We start from the raw sequence: 14090 nt of genomic DNA on the forward strand, positions 1-14090 counted from the left end.
ATCCAGATTGTAGAATTGGACACCTGAAATGTAAGGAAACCCCTAAAGATGTTAAAATCCTATTAACCAAGAAATTTATTTAGGGTGAAGTATAGTGTGGAGGAGCCAACATTTCAGCACCATTTTCTTTTACATTTCAGGTTAATGCTGATGTCCCTGTACAACGTGAGCATCAATGTGAAAGGCTTGAAGTATATCAGTGAGAGCCCAGGATTCATCCCTTTGCTGTGGTGGCTTTTGAGTGGTAAGGAGAGGGTTTACCTATCTATCTCCTCAGCTGGCTCATGTGCCTGTTCCTCTGTGGCTGAAGGAAGTTGTGAAGTATCAGAAATTAGGATTGATTGTCCCAAGGTGTTACCATTTCTTTGAAAAATGGATTTAAAATTATGGAAAACTCAGTGGTATGCTAAGTTATTTGTAGTTGTGTTTCTGAAGTATTGCTTTCAATTTAGTTATGATTCTGTGATACAAAGAAAAATTATCTTATAAAATAACTGGTAAATGACAATAACCTATCTCTTTCTTTGAGAACAATACAGTACTATATGTGTTGTCTGCAGCTCTGAATATCGGGTAAAGGAGAAGTCCCCTTGTTAAGGAATGTGGGGAAGCAGAAATCTGAGGGAGGTTGCGGCTCTGAAGCTTTATATATGTATATTATGTATATGTGTTATTTAAATGTACTGTAAAAGAAGCAGCTATCGTCTTTACTGTTCCTCTTCTCCCTTACCACCAATTTAACCTAAAATTTTGTCCCAATCTGTTCATCATAATTTATAACACTATGTATTTAGTAGGTATGTATTTCGCTTGTGTGCAAAAAAATGGACTTTCCTTATTTTTTCATAATTCAAGTCAATTTCTGTTTTTGAGCTTCAGTTCCACTGGGTGGTAAATGCTTATTTTTTTTTAACAGTCTTTTTGAGGTATAATTGACATGCAATAAACTGCACACATTTAAGACAAACAATTGATAAGTTTTTTTTTTTGTGAGGAAGATCAGCCCTGAGCTAACATCTATTGCCCATCCTCCTCCTTTTTTTTTCCCTTTTTCTCCCCAAAGCCCCAGTAGATAGTTGTATGTCATAGTCGCACATCCTTCTAGTTGCTGTATGTGGGATGCCACCTCAGCATTGCCGGACAAGTGGTGTGCCAGTGCATGCCCGGGATCCAAACCCGGGCCACCAGTAGCTGAACGCCTGCACTTAACTGCTAAGCCACGGGGCCAGCCCCAGATAAGTTTTGACATAAATATACACCACATAAAATCATCACCACAATCAAGATAATGAACATACCCATCACCCCCAAAGGTACTTCTTTTTTTTTTTTTTTTTTTGATGAGGAAGATGAGCCCTGAGCTAATATCCATTGCCAATCCTCCTCTTTTTGCTGAGGAAGATTGGCCTTGGGCTAACATCCATGCCCATCTTCCTCTACTTTATATGTGGAACGCCTGCAACAGCATGGCTTGATAAGCGGTATGTAGGTCTGGGCCCGGGATCTGAACCTGTGAACCCTGGGCCACTGAAGCGGAGCGCGCAAACTTAACCACTATGCCACTGGGCCGGCCCACCCCTAAAGGTACTTTGTGCTCCTTGGTGATCCCTCCCATCACTCTGTTCCCCTCTTTCCAGGCAACCACTCACCTCCTTTCTGCACTATAGATTAGTTTTCATTTTCTACAAGTTTATGTAAATGGAATCATACGTTTTGTATTGTTTTTTTTGTTTGTTTTTTTGGTGAGAAAGATCAGCCCTGAGCTAACATCCATGCTAATCCTCCCCTTTTTTTGCTGAGAAAGACTGGCCCTGCACTAACGTCCGTGTCCATCTTCTTCCACTTTATATGGACTGCCGCCACAGCGTGGCCTGACAAGCAGTGCATCGATGCGAGCCCAGGATCCGAACCTGGGCCGCCAGCAGCAGAGTGCGAGCACTTAACTGCTACACCACAGAGTCGGCTCCGTTTTGTATTCTTTTTGGTCTAGCTTCTTTCCCTCAGCATAATTATTTTGAGATTAATTCATATTGTGTGTGTTAACAGTTGATTTCTTTTTATTGCTAAATAGTATTCTATTATATTGATATACTATGATTGCTTTATTTATGCAGCTATTGATGGGCATTTGGATTGTCTCCATGTTTTGGCTATTATAAATAAAGCTGCTATGAATATTCTTGTATGTCTTTGCATGGACATATGCTTTCATTTCTCTTGGGTAAATACCTAGGAGTAGAATGTCTGGATTGTATGTTAGTTTTTATGAAACTACCAGACTGTTTTCCAAAGTGGTTAACCATTTTGCACTCCCCCCAGCAGAGTGTTAGTGTTCCAGTTGCTGCATATCCTCGTCAGTACTCGTTATGGTCATTCTGTTTAATTTTAGACATTCCAGTAGGAGTGTAGTGGTACCTCACTGTGGTCTTAGTTTGCATTTTGTTATGACTAATGATGTTGACTGTCTTTTCGTGTGCTTATTTGCCATCTGCATATCTCCTCTGATTAAGTGTCTATTCATATCTTTTGCCCATTTTTAAAAAATTGGGTTATTTCAATTGAGTATTGAGAGTTCTTTGTATATTCTGCATACAAATCCTTTGTCAGATATGTAGTTTGCAAATATTTTCTCTTAGTCTATTACTGGTCTTCATTCTGTTAAGAGCATCTTCAAAGAACAGAAGATCTTAATTTTGATGAAGTTTATAGTTCTTTTTCTTTTATGAATCATGCTTTTGGTGTAGAAATCTTTGCCTAACTCAAGGTCAGAAATATTTTTTAATGTGTTTTCTTCTAATAGTTTTATAGTTTTGCATTTTACATTTAGGTCTATGATCCATTTTGAGTTAATGTTTATATAATGGCGAGAAGTATGAATTGAAGTTCTTTTTTTTCGGCATGAGGCTACCTACCTGCTTGATCTAGCACCATTTGTTTTGAAGACTCTCCTTTCTCCACTGAAATGCCTTTGCACCTTTGTTGAAAATCAGATGACAATATATGTGAGGGTATAGTTTTGGACTCTGTTCTGTTCCATGGATCCAGTTTTGTATCATTATGCCAATACCATAAAGTCGGGTAGTGTAAATCCTCTAACATTATGCCAATACCCATAAAGTCGGGTAGTGTAAATCCTCTTATTTTTCAAAGTTGTTTTGGCTATTTCTGAGTCATTTGCATTTCCATATGAGTTTGAGAATCAGCTTGTCACTTTCTACCAAAACATATCCTGTTGGGATTTTTATTGGGATTGTGTTGAATTGATAGTTCATTTTGGGGAGAATCGACATTTTAGCAATATTGAGTCTTCCAATCCATGAACACAGTATAAAATGTCCGTTTATTTGGATATTGTTGGGAGACGGGCTCTCTCGTGTTTCTTTATGTCTTCAGAGCAGAGAGCTGACCTCCTTTGTTCCCGGCTCCCTTTTCAAGGGTTCTTGTATAGTGAACACCCTTGGAAGATGGAGATACGTCTCTCTCCAGAGCGAAGGGTGGGTTTGTTTATACCCATGCAGTAAGGGTAATGCTTCCTTTTAGGGCAAAGGTCAGGCAGGCTTACTACCCATTATGAAAGATTTGGGTTCCCTGAGCTTGGGATTCCTTTTCTGTAATGCCCCCCATGGCATGTGCACGGCCCTGTGGAATTGGGTCTTGTTGAACTGGCACAAGTGCTGATGCTCTGGATATGGCTGTTGCTGTGGAGTAATCAAGTTCTTTGTCTTGGACTCAGAAGTCTCACGTCTTCTGCCAGCATCCATGAAACTATAGCATGCTAACTTGTTAGCTTGCAAGTAGGATAAAACCCCAGACCTTCCACAGTTTTAAGGGCAGGCCGATGGGGGCTGTGTTTGTATTGCATGATAACCCCTCCCATCAGGGTTGGATACTTGACCAAACAGCTTTTTTTTCCCTGAAAAGGTGAACTAAGGGACCCATAGAATCAGAGGTGGGTCCTGGACTTGACCTATAAGGTAACTATCCAGGCTGGTTGTCATGGGCCATGTGCAAGCAGATGATGCCAGTTGGAGGGGGCCGGGGGTGGGGAGAGGGAGAGAATAATTAAATAAGAATACCTAATACTTTTTGAATGCCAGTCACTGTTTTAAGTGCTTTACATATAATCACAGATTTATTTGTCTAAATACCTTTATAAGGTAAATATTACAATTTCTGTTTTATAGATGTGGAAACTGAGGCACATAGAGGTGAAGTAATTTTCTCAAGGTTATACAGCTGCTAGGGGGAAACCCTGACAGCTGGGCTTCAGCTCCCATTTCTTAGGCACTCTACTGGGCTGCTCTTCTGCAGGAAGTGCTTCGGGGATGGAAGCCTTGGTTCTGGGTTACTTCTCGCCTTTACTTGCGTCTAGGTCTGCTTGGCTCAGCTCCTGAGATAGATGTCCTGAAACTAGATGCTCCTCTCTGTATGAGCTAGCTTGCAGCCAGTGATCCTTCAGCACCTTTTGCCAGTTGTTCACTTTCTCATAAAAAGAAGGCCTTGGGCTAAATGTTCTCTAGGGCCCTTTCTAGCTCTGGTACTCCAGATGTTTTCCAGGGCTGAGTGAAAATCTTGATGAGTTTCATTTTATTTTATGCAGCTCTCTAGGTAGCAAGCAACCCAAGAGTGTCAGTTCCTGACACTCACCAGAGATGGTGCTCTTTGACCAGGGTGGATTGTTTCTGCTTAACCTTCGGGTCATATACAATAGTGGGTGGTGGTGAAGTTGCTTTAATGCCACTTTTTACCACTGGGGCATCAGGCTTTCTTGTCCATAAAGACAATTACTGGTTCTTTTGACACGATGAGGACAGTCCAAACCCTAATAAATCTTTTGCAGGGTCATCTTACTGGATATCTTTAGAGTTATTTGTTACCACAGTCAAACAAAAACAAGGTCTATCAAGCCCAGGATGTTTGACCCCTGAAATTATGTGTCGAGTTACTTTAACTTATAAAGCAAAATTTGTTGCAGAATTTGGTGTGTATTTTAGTAAGGTGAATACATATTTTATTCTAGAATAGAAAAATAGTTTCCTGAAAAATAATATGTGGTACTTGGTGGTGGTGGTGTGATTGTTTTCAAAGTTCTAGACTCTGAAACAGTTCATAACTGCTTAAGACTAGGAGAGAATTTGAAAACTGGCTTATTCTGCCCCTTTGCTTTTTAGGTAGATCTGCTTTATGAAAATACCCTAGACAAAAAGAATCTTCTCTAATGTTGAAGAGATCTAGGAAAAAAGATTTCATTACTTCTCTCAATAATTGTTTCCTGCTTTTATCAGTTTTCCCGTTAGGAAATTTGATATATTTTAAAGAACATAGACTTTGGACTCATTAGACACACATCGAAATTGCACCTTTTCTACTTGAGAACTTACCTAAGCTTTTAGGTTCCCTCTTTTCTGATCTGCAAAATGGGGATTTCTACCTCAAGGATCTTCATGTGTATTAAAATGCAATAGTGCCCAGGCTAACACCTAATATAGTAGGTGTTAAATAGGTGTTAAGTTTCCCTTTTTATTTCTAATATAATTCATGCCACAATGAAAGCTCATTTCCTTTTATTTCATTTGACCTAAAGGTGGCAAGTTGCTTTCAGGTTTCCGGACTTCTCTGATCCCGAGTACGGGATCAGTTGCTATTAGTCATCCCTGACTGAATAATCTCATTTCCTTTAACCTTTGCTGGATTTCATTTTCCTTCCCTTTATTGAACTGTATGTCTGGCTTTTTCCCAGGCTTTCTCCACATTCTTCACATTCCTTGTAAGCAGCAGAACTGGCATAGAGCTCTAGCAAATAGCTGGTGAGGACAGAGTGTATTGGGATGATGAGCACATGTTATGTAACTGTTAATGCAAGCTAGTATTATGATTACTTTTTTAACTTTTAACGTAGCGCTGCCTTCCCTATCCACGTGTACAATGTTGAATAGGCATAGAGGCATTTTCCTCCCACTTTACATTTATTTGGTTTGCCTAAGTAATATGAAACATTGATAGTTCTACTAAATTTGTATCTTCAGCCCAGACCACTCTCCGAAACTCCAGACTCATATATCCAACTATCTACTTGACATCTCCCTATGGATATCTAATAGACATTCAGACATCTCCATATGGGCACCTAATAGACATTCAAGCTCAATGTGTTCAGACTAAATTCCTAACTTTCTCCCACACTAAACTCCCCCCGCAGCCTTCCCAGTTTCAGTTGATGACAACTCCATTTTTCCAATTTCTCAGGCCTTTAAAAACCTTGGAGTGATTCTTGCTCCTTTTTTCTCTCACACCCACATCCAATCTGTTAGGAAATCCTAATGGCTCTACTTTCAAAATATATACAGAATCTTACCACCATCTACCATTACCACCTAGTTTTGAGCCTCCATCAGTTTTCATTTAAAGAACTTCAGTGGCCTCCTACAGATCTTCCTACAGTCCATCCTTGAAGGCTGTGAATTGGGAGCCAAGGCTACGATGGAATAGATCCTGGACCAACTCTCCTTAACTGACAACAGTCAAGATGCTGGGTGAGAAGTAAAAAAACGTTTTTAAAAATGCTCCTCTGAGCTAGAAAAAAAGTAATTATACCCAGAGCACAAAAGCCAAGTGAAAGTGGAAGGCCAGAGACCTGAGCTAACTCCTGCTTTGAGGACGTTTGTCAAAATGACCTTCAGTTTCCATGGGCTTACAGGGTGTGGGGGCGGGAAACGAAGCCAGGTCCCACTCTAAATGAGTTGCCTAGTAGGGGACTCCCAGAGTATTTGCCAACGTTGTAAGGGTAAACAAGGTGCTGGAGGGTTTACTGTTGAGTGGGGGCCAGTCCCTAGGGTGGGCTGCCTGCCCTGGCTGAGCTGGATTAAATCAGTGCTCTAGTGGGTGGAGCAGACCCCTGTGCTAACAGGCCAGGGGAAGAACTCCAATGATGTCTGCCAGTGTCTGTGTTGGCAGGCTTGTACTAGGTCACAATAATGGCTGCCACCAATGTCTCAGTCCCTGGGGAGGTGGTCCCAGCCTGGGGAGGTCTCACCTCTTACTGAGACTCACCCAGAGCCTATCAAGTGAGTGTCTTTTCACCAAAGGACAGTGCCCCTTCCTTTCTGATGATTTTAGGTTGCTTTCCGAAACAGGTGAATTTGTGTGTGGGCCCTTTAAGAGCAGGCTCTTTTTCCCCTTATGTCCGATAGCTTTTCTGGGGGTGTTCCCCATTGTTAATAGCCAGCAAAGCCAGATATTATTACACTTGTCTCAGTTGTGCTGAGTTCAAAAGCTGCTTATTGTGCTAACACTCCCCCGATCACATCCCCCACTCCTCCAGGGAAGGCTTCATACTTTAAGGTTGCTCTGGCCGGCTGTGAAGTGTCACAGCTAGAAGGTGGCTTTTTTCTCTCCAGGAAAGAATTTCTGCCTCTTCCACCTCAGTTAGCACAGTCCCTTGTTGTGGGGCAGGACTTTGTTGACAGGGTTTGTGGCCCTGCGAGCAGTGGATTTTGTCAGCTGCAGAAGACTTGTGCTTCTCAAACAGCCACATAGCTGTTCAGCCCCACCTTCCAAAGCCTGGAACAGTTGGGTGCTCCCATGCCTGGGGCTGGCCTCTCTCAGCTGTTATCCTGAGAGAACTGACAACAGCCTTGCAGGCTGGAGGCCTACAGCATTTATAAGCCCCTGAGCCTAGCAACCAGCCACGCTGGGGGCCTACTCACTTAACAGAAAAACTACAACGGGAATGTGCTGTTAGACCTTGCAGCCAGCTGTGCTGGGGCTTCCCACACCCGATATACTGGATCCATAGGAGCCACATGCAGCTGAGCATTACAGCCAGCCAGCCAAGGGGACAGTCTAGCCTCTGTGGGCACCTGCAGCAAGAGCAACCCTGTCACAACAGAAGACACACGTAGCCCACACAGGGGACACTCCAGGAACATTTGGAACTGGTGACGAGAGGGAAGCACACTGCTGGGCCTCATAAGGCATCTCCTTTATAAGGCCACATCTCCAAGATTGGGAGACATAGCTGACCTACTAATACATAGATGTAAGCCCAGAGAAGGAGGCAAAATGAGGAGACAAAGAAATACGTTCCAAGTAAGGGAACAAGACGAAACCTCAGAACAACTAAATAAAACAGAGATAAACAATCTACCTGACAAAGAGTACAAACTAATAGTCGTAAGCATGCTCACTGATCTTGGGAGAAGAATGGATGAACTCAGAACTTCAACAGAGAATTGGAAAATATAAAAAAGAACCAATCAGAAATGAAGAATACAATATTAGAAATGAAAAATTCACTAGAGGGACTCAGTAGCAGAGTTGATGATAGAGAAGAATGGATCAGTGAGCTAGATGAAAGACTAGAGGAAATCACCCAGGCTGAACAGATGAAAGAAAAAAGAATTAAAAAGAACAAGGATGGTCTAAGGGACCTCCAGGACAACATCAAGCACAGTAACATCCATATTATAGGTGTCCCAGAAGGAGAAGAGAGAGACAAAGGGGCAGAGAATCTATCTGAAGAAATAATAGCTGAAAACTTTCCTACCTAAGGAAGGAAACAGACATTGAGGTACAGGAAGCACAGAGAGCACCAAACAAGATAAACCCAAAGAGGCCCACACCAAGACACATTATAATTAAAACGTTAAGAATTAAAGAGAGAATCCTAAAAGCTGCAAGAGAAAGGCAGCAAGTTACACACAAAGGAAACCCCATAAGGCTATCAGCTGACTTCTCAGCAGAAACCTTACAGGCTAGAAGGGAGTGGTACGATATGTTTAAAGTGCTGAAAGGAAAACACCTACGGCCAAGAATACTCTACCTGGCAATGTTATCATTCAGAATGGAAGGAGAGAGAAAGACTTCCCCAGACAAGCAAAAACTAAAGGAGTTATTACCAAGAAACCAGCCTTACAAGAAATGCTAATGGGACTTATTTAAGTGGGAAAGAGAAGAACATGAATATGAGTGATAAAATTATCAAAAAAAAAAAGCAATAAAATCACTGGTAAAGGCAAATATACAGTAAAAGTAGCAGATCAACCACCTATGAAGCTAATATGAAGGTCAGAAAACAAAAGTACTAACCTATTTCCATGATAAGAGGGTAGTAGATACACATGCACAAAAAAGAGCTTAGATATGATATCAAAAACAAAATGTGGGCGGAGGGGAGTAAAAGAGTAGAGCTTTTAGCAAGAGGTCAAACTTAAGAGACCATCAACTTAATATAGATTGCTATATATCTAGATTATTATATATGAACCTCATGGTAATCACAAACCAGAAACCTATAATAAATACATAAAAAATTAAGAGAAAGGAACCTGAACATAATACTAATGCAAGCCATCAAACCACAAGGGAAGACAGCAAGAGAAGAAGAAAGGAATAGAGAACTACTGAAACACCCACAAGAAAAGTAACAAAATGGCAATAAGTACATTCTTATCAATAGCTACTTTAAATGTCACTGGACTAAATGTTCCAATCAAAAGGCACAGGGTGGCTGAATGGATTAAAAAAACAAGACCCATATATATGCTGCATACAAGAGACACACTTTAGACCTAAAGACACTCACACACTGAAAGTGAAGGAATGGAAAAAGATATTCTATGCAAATGGCAATGAAAAGAAGGCTAGGCTAGCAATAATTATATCAGACAAAATAGACTTTAAAACAGAAACTGGAACAAGACAAAGAAGGGCACTACATAATGATAAAGGAAACAATCCAACAAGAGGATATAACACTTGTAAATATCTGTGTATCCAACGTAAGAGCACCTAAATATATAAAGCAATTATTAACAGACATAAAAGAAGAAATAGACAGCAATACAATAATAGTAGGTGACTTTAACACTCCACTTACGTCAGTGGATAGATCATCCAAACAGAAGAATAGGAAACATTGGCCTTAAATGACACATTAGACCAGATGGACTTAGTAGATACATACAGAACATTCCATCCAAAAACTGCAGAATACACATTCTTTTCAAATGCACATGGAACATTCTCCAGGATAGATCACATATTAGGCCACAAAACAAGTCTCAATAAATTTAAGAAGATTGAAGTAATACCAGGCATCTTTTATGACCGCAACAGTATGAAACTAGAAATCAGTTATAGGAAGAAAATGGGAAAAGCCACAAATATTTGGAGATTAAACAAAATGGTACTGAACAATGATTGGATCCATAAAGAAATCAAAGGAGAAATCAAAAAATACATGGAGACAAATGAAAATGAAAATACAACATGCCAAAATTTGTGGGATACAGCAAAAGCAGTTCTAAGAGGGAAGTTTATAGCAATACAGGCCTACCTCAACAAACAAGAAAAATCTCATACAATATGACAGTGCACCTAAAGGAACTGGAAAAAGAAGAACAAACAAAGCCCCAAATCAGTAGAAGGAAGGAAGGAAGGAATAAAAATCAGAGCAGAAAGAAATGAAATAGAGATTAAAAAAACTAGAAAAAATCAATGAAACTAAGAGCTGGTTCTTTGAAAAGATAAACAAAATTGACAAACCTTTAGCTAGACTCACCAAGAAAAAAAGAGAGAAGGCTCAAATACATAAAATCAGAAATGAAAGAGGAGAAATTACAATGGACATTTCAGAAATACAAAAGATTATAAGAGAATACTATGAAAAGCCATATGCTAACAAATTGGATAATCTAGAAGAAATGGATAAATTCTTAGAATCATAAAACCTTCCAAAACTGAATCAAGAAGAAATAGAGAATTTGAATAGACTAATCACCAGTAAGGAGATCAAAACAGTAATTAGAAACCTCACAGAAAATAAAAAGTCCAGGACCAGATGGCTTCCCTGGTGAATTTTACCAAACATTCAAAGAAGACTTAATACCTATCCTTCTGAAACTCTTCCAGAAAATTGAAGAGGAGAGGAAGCTTCCTAACTCATTATATGAAGCCAACGTTACCCTGATACCAAAACCAGACAAAGACAACACAAAAAAAGAAAATTATAGCCGTTATCACTGATGAACATCGATGCAAAAATCCTCAACAAAATACCAGCAAATCGAATACAACAATACATTAAAAAGATCATACACCGTGATCAAATGGGATTCATTCCAGGGATGCAGGGATGGTTCAACATCCGCAAATCAATCAACATGATGTACCACGTTAACAAAATAAAGAATACAAATCACATGATCATCTAAATAGATGCAGAGAAAGTATCCATTTATGGTGAAAACTGAATGAAATGGGTATACAAGGACAGTACCTCAACATAATAAAGGCCATATATGACAAACCCACAGCTAATATCATTCTCAATGGAGAAAAACTGAAAGCTATCCCTCTAAGAACAGGAGCCATACAAGGGTGCCCCCTTTTACCACTCTTATTTAACATAGTATTGGAAGTCCTAGCCAGAGCAGTCAGGCAAGAAAAAGAAATAAAAGGGATCCAAATTGGACAGGAAGAAGTGAAACTGTCAATATTTGGGGATGACATGATTTTATATATAGAAAATCGTGAAGAATCCACCAAAAAACTTTTAGAAATAATAAATGAATACAGTAAAGTTGCAGGATACAAAATCATACAAAAATCAGTTGCGTTTCTGTACACTATCAGTGAGCAGCAGAAAGAGAAATTAAGAATACCATCCCATTTACAATCACAACAAAACGAGTGAAATACCTAGGAATAAACTTAACCAAAGAGGTGAAAGATCTGTACACTGAAAACTATAAAACATTGTTGAAAGAAATTGAAGAAGACACAAAGAAATGGAAAGATATCCCGTGCTCTTGGATTGGAAGAATTAACATAGTTAAAATGTCCATACTTCCTAAAGCAATCTACAGATTGAGTGCAATCCCTATCAAAGTTCCATCAACACTTTTCACAGAGATAGAATAAAGAATCCTAAAATTTATATGGAACAAAAAAAGACCCCGAATAGCCAAAGGAATCCTGAGAAAAAAGAATGAAGTTGGACGTATCACACTCCCTGATTTCAAAATATGCTACAAAGCTATAGTAATCAAAACAGCATGGTACTGGCACAGAAACAGACACACAGATCAATGGGACAGAATCGAGAGCCTGGAAATAAACCCACACATCTATGGACAGCTACTTTTCGACGAGGGAGCCAAGAACATACAATGGAGAAAGGAAAGTCTCTTCAGTAAATGGTGCTGGGAAAACTGGACAGCCACATGCAAAAGAATGAAAGGAGACATTATTTTATGCTATACACAAAAATTAACTCAAAATGTATTGAACAATGTAAGACCTGAAACCATGAAACTTCTAGAAGAAAACATAGGCAGTATGCTCTTCGACATTAGTCTTAGCAGCATATTTTCAAGTACCATGTCTGACTGTGCAAGGGAAACAATAGAAAAAATAAACAAATGGGACTACATCTAAAGCTTCTGCACAGCAAAGGAATCTATCAATAAAACGAAAAGACAGCCTAACAATTGGGAGAAGACATTTGCAAACCATGTATCTGACAAGGGGTTAATATCCAAAATATATAAAGAGCTCATACATCTCAAGAACAAAAAAACTAACAGCACAATTAAAAAATGGGCAAAAGATCTGAACAGACATTTCTCTGAAGAAGATATACAGATAGCCAACAGGCACATGAAAAGATATTCAACATCATTAACTATCAGAGAAATGGAAATCAAAACTACAGTGGGATATCACCTCATACCTGTCAGAATGGCTATAATTAACAAGACAGGAAACAACAAGTGTTGGAGAGGATGTGGAGAGAAGGGAACTCTCATACACTGCTGGTGAGAGTGCAGACTGGTGCAGCCACTATGGAGAACAGTATGGAGATTCCTCAGAAAATTAAGAATAGAACTACCATACTATCCAGGTATCCCACTACTGGGTATGGAAAACAGTATGGAGATCCCTCAGAAAATTAAGAATAGAACTGCCCTACAATCCAGCTATCCCGCTACTGGGTATTTATCCAAAAAAGGTGAAAACACGAATGCATAAAGATACGTGCACCCCTGTGTTCATTGCAGCATTATTCACAATAGCCAAGACTTGGAAGCAACCTAGATGCCCATCGAGGACAAGTGGGTAAAGAAGATGTGGTATATATACACAATGGAATACTGCTGAGCCATAAAAAAGGATGAAATCTTGCCATTTGTGACCAACATTGATGGACCTTGAGGGCATTATGCTAAACGAAATAAGTCAGAGGGAGAAAGTCAAATACCATATGATCTTACTCATAAATAGACGATAAAAACAACAGCAAACAAACAGAGACAGAGATTGGATTGGTGGTTACCAGAGGGAAAATGGAGAGGGAGGAGCATGAAAGGGGTGATTAGGCACATGTGTTTGGTGATGGATTGTAATTAGTATTTGCATGGTGAACATGATGTAATCTATACAGGAATTGAAATATGACGTACACTCGAAATTTATATAATGTTATAAACCAAAGTAATCGCAATAAAAAAAGAAAAGAAAAAGTACCTGAAGAAGTGACATCTGAAAACTTCCTAGCTTTAATGAAAAACAGTCTATACATCCATACATCCAAGAAGCATAGTGCATTCCAAGTAGGCTAAGCACAGAGAGATCTACATTGAGATGTATCATAGTCAAACTGTTAAAACTTAAGACAAAGAGAACATGTCAAAGTCAGCAAGAGAAAAACATGTACACAATACACAAACAATAAGATTAACAGCTCACCACACATCAGAAACAATGGTCATAAAGCAGAGTATAATGTTTTCAAAGTTCTGAAAGAAAAGACTGTCTACCAAGAATCCTTGTCCAGCTAAACTGTTCTTCAAAAATGAAGGCAAAATACATTCCTGGCTAAACACAGACTGAGAGATTTTATTGCCATCAGACCTTCTTTACAAGAAAGGAAGTTCTTAAAGCTGGAAGACAGTGACCCCGGAGCATAACTCAATCTAGAGATCTGGGTAGATGTACCTTGCCATGTGCCGTGTGTGATACATGGGCAGGGCTGGCGTTTTAGAGGCACGCTCTGTGGAAACTGTTTTTGAAAGTCCTCTAGGAAGAAT

The 14090-nt window shown here is 39.5% G+C and overlaps 1 protein-coding gene across 7 annotated transcripts in view; it reads left to right on the forward strand.

Moving 5' to 3' along the window:
- The window catches only part of HSF2BP (heat shock transcription factor 2 binding protein), a 110525-nt gene that overhangs the window by 64090 nt on the left and 32345 nt on the right, over positions 1 to 14090 (forward strand). For all 7 annotated transcript variants that reach the window (XM_087418022.1, XM_087418020.1, XM_087418019.1 and 4 more), the window contains one exon: positions 141 to 244. In XM_087418022.1, the coding sequence (XP_087274148.1) occupies positions 141 to 244 (104 nt within the window). The remainder of the gene's footprint in view (positions 1 to 140; positions 245 to 14090) is intronic.

Source organism: Ceratotherium simum, chromosome 27, assembly GCF_057802395.1.
Source record: "Ceratotherium simum simum isolate JZ-2026a chromosome 27, ASM5780239v1, whole genome shotgun sequence".
Taxonomy (NCBI): domain Eukaryota; kingdom Metazoa; phylum Chordata; class Mammalia; order Perissodactyla; family Rhinocerotidae; genus Ceratotherium; species Ceratotherium simum.